Genomic DNA, 9,414 nt, shown 5'->3' on the forward strand with positions numbered 1-9,414 from the left:
AATACTGGATGTAGCTTCTGGTTTTACCAGCTGCATATTCTACAACTATTAGACAAGTAAAAATCTCTCTTGTGCTACTGGAAAGTTATTAGAATGTGCAAACTGATATGGCACCTTTCATCTGTCTCTTAAAGGGTACCACCACAAGAGAGCCCACTTAAGATGTTGGTAGGTTTAACAAAGTTGGAATTGCTCAGGCACTGTTGAATTGGGCAACATTCTTCAGACCTGGCTCAGAGCTACAGTGCATTTAGTATATTAAAGCAGTTGACATGATGACTTTTTGCAAGCCTTCCCAGGCACTGGAGGTTTTCTGTTAATTGTCACACTAGGTCATAAAAGTTTCATTACCTTATTTTTGAGATAGAGTTTCACTCTTTCTGCCCAGGCTGGAAAACAATGGCATGATCTCAGCTCGCTGCAACCTCCACCTCCTGGGTTCAAGTGATTCTCCTGCCTCAGCCTCTCAAGTAGCTGGGATTAGAGGCATGTGCCACCACGCCTGGCTAATTTTGTGTTTTCAGTAGAAACAGGGTTTCATCATGTTGGCCTGGCTAGTCTCAAACTCCTGCGCTCAGGTGATCCACCCGCCTCGGCCTCCCAGAATGCTGAGATTACAGGCATGAGCCACCATGCCTGGCCTTATTAAGATTTATTTTTTATTGTGCCAAAGATTCTAAGAATGCACAGTTGTTCCATTGTCTTGCTAGATTTTGACCTGGTTCCTTCCCTACAACTCTTTTATCTTCCAAGTCACACTTATTACTAACCATCATTGGGACAATATTAGTGTCTTTAACTTGAAGAATCTGTTCTCTCAGATCTTGTAAATCATAAAATGTGAACTGTGCTGGGATAGTATAAGCTAATACAAAGCCTTTTCCATTTTTATGTACAAACGCTTTATTGTTGTAAATTGTTCTGTTCCTGTAGTATCCAATATTTCAAGCATGCAGAGTTGTGCATCTGTTTCAACTTGCTTTCTGTAATATCTTTTATTGTAGGATCATGTTTTTCAACAAAAGTTCTTTGTACAAATTGTACAGTCAAAGCAGAATTTCCAACACCTCCTGAGCCAAGAATGACTAATTTATACTCAAGTATGATACAAATTTTTTAAAACCTAGTACCTCTCATGCTGTCACCAGGTCTCTGCAGTTGGTGTTGCTCTGTGCTTTCTTTGAGTTGCTACTGCTGGTGCTATGGGGGTCTTGCCTCTGCCACTGCCACTCTGGCTGGTTTATATGCCTGAATAATGAGTTTTAAAATAGTATTTGCAAGCGTCATGGTAACCTCACATTGAAATTGTATCACCAGAGAAAATCATCTTCACTAGAGGAAGACAAGAATGAAAGAAAGAAGGAAGGTCAAAACACAGTAAGAAAACAACAAAATGACAGGTATAAGTCCTTACTTGTCCATAATAACCTTAAATGTCAGTGGGCTAAACCCTCCAATCAAAAGACATATACTGGCTGCATGGATGAAAACAAAAACCAAAAAACCCATTGATCTTCTGCCTATAAGAAACACACTTTACCTATAAAGATACACAGAGATGGAAAATAAAGCGTTGTAAAAAAATATTCCATGCCAAGAGCAGGAATATACTTATATCAGACAAAATAGAATTCAAGACAAAAGCAATAAGGAGAAAAGTAGGTCACTATATAAAGATAAAGGGGGTCAACTCAGCAAGAGGATACAACAATTTTAAATATATATGTGCACCCAACACTGGAACACCCACATATATAAAACAAATATTATTAGAGCTAAGGAGAGAGACAGACTCTAATACAATAATAGCTGGAGACTTCCACACCCCACTTTCTGCATTGGACAGATCATTCAGAGGGAAAACCAACATAGAAACATCAGACTTAATCTGCAATATAGACCAAATGGATCTAATTTACAGAACATTTCATCCAAGGGCTGCAGAATACACTTTTTTTTTTGAGAGGGAGTCTCGCTCTGTCGCCCAGGCTGCAGTGCAGTGGCGTCATCTCGGCTCACTGCAAGCTCCGCCTCCGGGGTTGACGCCATTCTCCTGCCTCAGCCTCCCGAGTAGCTGGGACTACAGGCGCCCACCACCATGGTAGGCTAAATTTTTTTGTATTTTTAGTAGAGACGGGGTTTCACCATGTTAACCAGGATGGTCTTGATCTCCTGACCTCATGATCCACCCGCATCGGCCTCCCAAAGTGCTGGGATTACAGGCTTGAGCCACCGCGCCCGGCCCAGAATACACATTCTTTTCCTCAGCACATGAATCATTCTTAAGGATAGGCCAGATGTTAGGTCAAAAACGAATCTTAAAACATTAAAAAAAATTGAAATAATATCAAGCACCTTTTCTGACCAAAATAAAATAAAACTAGAAATTAATAGCAAGAGAAATTTTGGAAACTATTCAAACACATAGAATTTAAACAATATGCTCCGGAATGATCAGTGAGCCAATGAGGAAATTAAGAAGGAAATTGAAAAATTTCTTGAAACACATGATAATGAAAACACAATATACCAAAACCTATGGGATACAGCAAAAGACGTACTAAGAGAGATTTTTATAGCTCTAAGTGCCTACATCAAAAAAAAAAAAAAAAAAAGAAAAGAAAAGAAAAACGTCAAATGAACAATCTAATGATGCATTTTAAAGAACTAGAAAAGCAAGAGCAAGCCAAACCCAGAATCAGTAGTAGAAAAGAAATAATAAAGATTAGAGCAGGAAAAAATGGAAAAAAACAGAAAAATCAATGAAACAAAGTTTTTTTTGAAAAGTTAAACAAAATTGTCAAACCTTTAGCCAGTTTAAGAAAAAAAGAAAGAAGATCAAAATAAATAAAATCAGAAATGAAAAAGGAGACATTACAACTGATATCTGCAGGTTTTCCAAGGATCATTAGTGGCTACTACGAGCAACTACATGCTAATAAATGGAAACATATAGAAGCAATGGACAAGTTCCTAGATACATATAACCTGCCAAGATTGAACCAGGAAGAAATCCAAAACCTGAGCAGACCAATAACAAGCAATGAGATTGAAGCTGTAATAAAAGTCTCCCAGTAAAGAAAAGCCTGAGACGTAACAGCTTCACTGCTGAATTCTAGCAAACATTTAAAGAAAAACTAATACCAATCCTACTCAACTTATTCTGAAAAACAGAGCAGGAGGGAATACTTCCAAACTCATTCCATGAGGCCAGTATTTCCCTGATACGAAAACCAGATAAAGACACACCAAAAAAGAAAACTACAGGCCAATCTTTGGATGAATACTGATGCAAAATTCTGCAACCAAATACTAGCAAAATGAATTCAACAAGACATTAGAAAGATCATTGATCATGACCAAGTGGGATTTATCCCTGGTATGGAAGGATGATTCAACATATACAAATCAATCAGTGTGCCACATCATATCAAAAGAATGAAGGATAAAAAGCACATGATCTTTTTAATTGATGCTGAAAAAGATTTGGTAAAATTCAACATCCCAGGCCGGGCGCGGTGGCTCAAGCCTGTAATCCCAGCACTTTGGGAGGCTGAGGCGGGCGGATGATGAGGTTAGGAGATCCAGACCATCCTGGCTAACACGGTGAAACCCCATCTCTACTAAAAAATACAAAAAACTAGCTGGGCAAGGTGGCGGGCGCCTGTAGTCCCAGCTACTCGGGAGGCTGAGGCAGGAGAATGGTGTAAACCTGGGAGGTGGAACTTGCGGTGAGCCAAGATCGCGCCACTGCACTCCAGCCTGGGCGACAGAGCAAGACTCGAGACTCCGTCTCAAAAAAAAAAAAAAAATTCAACATCCTTTTATGATAAAAACCGGGCATAGAAGGAACATACCTCAACATAATAAAAGTCATATATAACCTACCCACAACTAGTATTATACTGAATGGGGAAAAACTGAAAGCCTTTCCTCTATGGTCTGGAACATGACAAAGATGCCCACTTCACCACTGTTATTCCACACAGTACTGGACATCCCCCCTAGAGCAATCGGACAAGAGAAAGATACTAAGGGTATCCAAATTGGAAAGGAGGAAGTCAAATTATCCTTGTTCGCAGATGACATATCTTACATTTTGAGAAACCTGAAGACTCCACAAGAAAAGTAGTAGAACTGATAAACAAATTTAGTAAAGTTTCAGGATACAAAACTAACATACAAAAATCAGTAGTAGCATTTCTATATGTCAAGAGTGAACAATCTGAAAAAGAAATCAAGAAAGTAATTCCATTTACAATAGCTACAGATAAAATTAAGTATCTAGGAATTAACCAAAGAAGTGAAAGATCTCTATAATGAAAACTATAAAACACTGATTAAAGACATTGATTAGGACACACAAAAAATGGAAAAGCATTCCATGTTCATTAATTGGAAAAGTCAATATTGTTAAAATGTCCATACTCCCCAAAGCAATCTACAGATTCAATGCAATCCCTATCAAAATACCAATGACATTCTTAACAGAAACAGAAAAAACTGTCCTAAGATTTATATTGAACCACAAGAGACCAAGAATAGCTAAAGCTATCCTAAGCAAAAGAACAAAATGGGAGGAATTACATTACCTGACTTCAAACTATACTACAGAGCTATAGTAACCAAAACAGCATGGTACTGGCATAAAAATAGACACATAGACCAATGAAACAGACTAGAGAACCCAGAAACAAATCCACACACCTACAGTAAACTCATTTTTGAGAAAGATGCCAAGAACATACACTGGGGAAAAGACAATCTCGTCAATAAATGGTGTGGGGAAAACTGGATATCCATATACAAAGGAATAAAACTAGACCCCTATCTCTATCCTTATACAAAATTCAAATCAAAATGGACTAAAGACTTAAATCTAAGACCTCAAACCATGAAACTACTACAAAAAACATTGGGGAAATCTCCAGAACATTGGTTGGGGCAAAAATTTCTTGAGCAGTACCCAATAAGCACAGGCAACCAAAGCAAAAATGGACAAATGAGATCACATCAAATTAAAAATCTTCTGTAAAGCAAAAGATACAATTAACAAAGTAAAGAGAAAATCCACAGAATGGGAGAAAATATTTGCAAACTATCCACCAGACAAGGAATTAATAACCAGAATAAATAAGGAGATCAACCAACTCTATAGGAAAAAAATCTAATGATCCAGTCAAAGGATAGGCAAAGGATTTGAATAGACATTTCTCAAAAGAAGACATACGAATGACAAACAGGCATATGAAAAGTGTTTAACATCATTAATCATCAGAAAAATGCAAATCAAAACTACAACGGGATATCATCTTACCCAGTTAAAATGGCTTATATCCAAAAGACAGGCTATAACAAATGCTTGTGGCGATGTGGAGAAAAGGAAACCCTTGTACATTTTTGATGAGAATGTAAATTAATACAACCACTATGGAGAACAGTTTGGAGGTTCCTCAAAAAACGAAAAATTAAGCTACCGTATGATCCAGCAATTCTACTGCTGGGTATATGCCTAAAAGAAAGAAAATCAGTATATCAAAGAAATATCTGCATGCCAATGTTTATTGCAGCACTGTTTACAATAGCCAAGATTTGGAAGCAACCTAAGTGTGCATCAATAGATGAATGGATAAAGAAAATGTAGTACGTATACACAATGGAGAACTATTCAGCCATATTCAGTCATTTCCAACAACATGGATGGAACTGCAGATTATTACGTTAAGTGAATTGAGCTAGGCACCGAAAGGCAAACATTGCGTATTTTCACTTTTTTGTGGGATCTAAAAATCAAAACAGTTGAATTCATGGACAAAGAGAGTATAAGGATGGTTGCCAGAGGCTGGGATGGGTAGTGGTGGGTGGGGTGGGGAATGGGAGATGGGCACAGTTAATGGGTACAAAAAATGCAGAAAGATTAAATAAGACCTACTATTTGATAGCACAACGGGTGACTATAGTCAATAATAACTGTACATATTAAAATGACTTAGAGCATACTTGGATTGTTTGCAACTCAGTGGATACATGCTTGAGGGGATGGACACCCCATTTTTCATGATGTGCTCATTTCACATTGCACATCCATGTTTCAGAACATCTCCTGTGCCCCATAAATACATGCACCTACTGTGTACCCATAAAAATTAAAACAAACAAACAAAAATCCAATCAAAAAGACGTTCAGCTCAAAACAAAATCTCATGCATGTGTTACTCCTAATGAGAACCTTATATCATTAAGAAAAGTTTAAGTTACATTTAGTATAATTTATTTAAGCAAACAAGGAGGTTGGCCTGGTGTACCGCGGTGGCTCACGCCTGTAATCGCAGCACTTTGGGAGGCCGAGGTGGACGGATCACGAGATTAAGAGATAGAGACCATTCTGGCCAACATGGTGAAACCTCGTCTCTACTAAAAATACAAAACTTAGCTTGACATGGTGGCCTGTGCCTGGTAGTCCCAGCTACTTGGAGGCTGAGGTAGGAGAATCGCTTGAACCTGAGAGGCAGGGGTTGCAGTGAGCCGTGATGACGCCACTGCACTCTAGCCTGGGTGACAGAGGGAGACTCGAAAGAAAGAAAGAAAGAAGGAAAGAAGGAAGGAAGGAAAGAAAGAAATCTTGTACAATGTTTCCTTCTCAAGGCAGACACTTGAACATATCTTAGGTTTCTGGTAACTAGTTTCAGCTTTCTCAATAGACCTGATAAGGCAGTATTTTAGTTAATATGTAGTAAAGTTCTGAGAGTGCTCTAACAAACTTCCTTGTTTTTAACTCACTCCCAGGCTATTTGTCCATTAATTTCAGCTTTGTTTGCTCTTAAATTTAAAAATATGTATTTGGCTTCTGAGTTCTGTTTTCTCTTTCAGTTGCATTGCTTAATTTGGGTGCCTCTATTTTTTCAATAATTCTTTATTATAATAGTGCTACTGTTTGCTAAAGCATACGTGATCAAAACCCAATTCCCTGCAGAGCTGAAAAGAGCTCAGAGAAGTAACGTGGTGGACGACTCACTGAAATGTTCCAGTTTCAGACTATGGATGTGTCACACCCTTGCTGAAATACAATTCGTTTTCTTTGTTTAATTTCCATGCGAAGTGCTCTTCTAAGAACTAACCTTTAGTCAGTGGGTGACTTTCTTTATGGGAGTAAAAGGAAGCTGTTATGAAATAACTCTTATGGAACTGTTACAAGCTTTCAAGGATTCAAAGGTCTAAACTAAAAAGGCTAAATGTTATTTCAAAAGGCAAATATATCCTAATATAGCAAAACAAAACAAAATCCATCAGCTACTCCTCCAATTGAAGTGATGAAGCCCAAATAATTCATACAGCAAAATGGAGAAAATTAGAAGACCGGCCATCTAAAAATCTGCCATTGGTGAAGTGATGAAGAACATTTACTATCTTATTCTGAAACTTGTCAATTTTGCAACTCTTGGCTGCCTATGGATTTTTGTGGTGCAGTGTACAGTTTTAAATAGCTGCCAAAAGTCGTGTGTAACTAATCTGGTAAGTCTGTAACTAATCTGGTAAGTCACACAATGTAATATTTGTCTTTGCAGGAACTGGAACGTGTAGAATTCAGCTTGTTATAACTGATACAATTGTTTTCTCTTTATGAGGAGTTTTCTTATGAGAAGTGGTGGCAACAAGACAAGATAGATTAGTTTTTCTTAAATAAGTGAGCAGCACTTATAATTGCAGAAGATAAAGCAGGCTACTTTATTTCTTTAGGATACCTGGTCACACAATTTTTGGGCTAGAGGATTAGGTAAAGGAAGTTTAAATTGAATCAATTTTGCCAATTTTATACACTTGAAAATTTCTATTTAAACCCATTTATTACAAAGTCATTAATAGTTGTCTTGAAACATGAAATAGGTTTGGCCACAGGATAATGCCTGCTAATTCCAGCTGTGTAGGAAGCTGGATGAAAAAGGAAGCAGATACAGATGCCATGTAAAATAATATTATATTTTAAAACAATACTTATTTGTACATTTCTTTATTTCTGTTTGTGCATTTATAATTTTAGTTAGTGAGTTTTTTATGTGGAAATTTGTGCTTTCATTCTCATTTCTGGGTGTCATCCCTTCTCTAACTATTGTACCATCTCTTCAGTTGTAATTTAGTTGTGCTTGAAACAGTTACTGAATTAACTTTAAAAACCAAATACTCTATAGACAGAGAGAAATGCACTCTTCCTGTCCAAAGACAAATAATTTATCATGATAGTTTACATAGGCCCCTATCTATAGCCATACTTTTAAAGATAATACAAGTACTAAATATAGTACTCATTATATTACGCTAAAGTGTTGGAGGTAGAATTCTGTGACAGATTAAAAAAGAAACTTGTGCTTATACACTTCTGATTTAAACTGTAGTTTAAAACACTACTTAGGCTTACCATGGTTAGTAGCATTTTTTAAAAAGTTTAGTATTTTATATAAATCTTTGCCAAAGACTTCATTGCTTTTAATATAGAATTGCATGCTTTGGTTTTTTATATTTGTAACCCAAATGTAAAAATGGAAGAATGGAACTACTAAATATTTCAACTACTAAATGGAAAACTAAATGTTTTCTTTTCTAAAAAAGATTTTATTTTTTTCTAATTTTAATAAGAATATACATTTTAAATAAAATATTTATAAGATAAAGAACTAGAGAAGAATAAAAAAACTTATAATTCCACCCCTAGTAACCTTTAGATTGAATTTTCTCTTAGTATTTTTCCTCATATATATACGTATACATATATATCTATAATTTACACACAGTTATACATCCAGCTTTTTCATTACATTATATTGTGAGTTTTCCCCTAGACCCTAAAATGATTTTAGAAACAGAATCTTTAATATCTTTAGAGTATTCCATTATATGAATGTACCACCATAATTTATTTGTTAATTTCTCTGCTACTGAAACTGATTTTAGTTGTTTCCAATATTGCAGTCTCCATTTTATTTTACTGCAGTTTTATTTATTCTTATCTTTTTGTGTGGGCTCCTTGCTTTCAGGGTTTGGCAGTAGGAATAGACAGTTTGTTCCTTTGTTGAGTTGCCTTCCGTTCACCACCTACAGAGAAAGGCACAGCTGATGTGTGGCAACAGCAAGAGAGACACGGTCTGCCAATTTGACCAGTGAAAGTACTACACGTTCCGACATAAGGCCTGGAGGGACAAAAGTGAAGTGAATGTACAATTGAATGTAACCATGGTTCACAGGAGAGGATATACAAAGTGCTCAAGTTTATTATATTTTCTGCATTATTTTTAAAAACATAGGCATTTACTCTGAAGGTCATCTATAATTTTTTGGGTGATTCTTGATATTGAGACATGTTTTCTTAAAACACACACACACACACACACACACACACACACACACACACACACACACACA

The 9,414-nt window shown here is 36.6% G+C and overlaps 1 protein-coding gene and 1 pseudogene across 1 annotated transcript in view; one reads left to right on the plus strand and one right to left on the minus strand.

Moving 5' to 3' along the window:
* Nucleotides 1–258: 258 nt before the first annotated feature.
* Nucleotides 259–1,101, minus strand: LOC111547249 (annotated as a pseudogene).
* A 6,090-nt stretch (nt 1,102–7,191) lies between these two features.
* The window catches only part of ROS1 (ROS proto-oncogene 1, receptor tyrosine kinase), a 142,127-nt gene continuing 139,904 nt past the window's right edge, over nt 7,192–9,414 (plus strand). Inside the window, exon 1 of the mRNA XM_023218993.2 lies at nt 7,192–7,512. Coding sequence (XP_023074761.2) covers nt 7,390–7,512 — 123 coding nt within the window. The 5' untranslated portion in view covers nt 7,192–7,389. The remainder of the gene's footprint in view (nt 7,513–9,414) is intronic.

Source organism: Piliocolobus tephrosceles, chromosome 5 (genome assembly GCF_002776525.5).
Source record: "Piliocolobus tephrosceles isolate RC106 chromosome 5, ASM277652v3, whole genome shotgun sequence".
Taxonomy (NCBI): Eukaryota; Metazoa; Chordata; class Mammalia; order Primates; family Cercopithecidae; genus Piliocolobus; species Piliocolobus tephrosceles.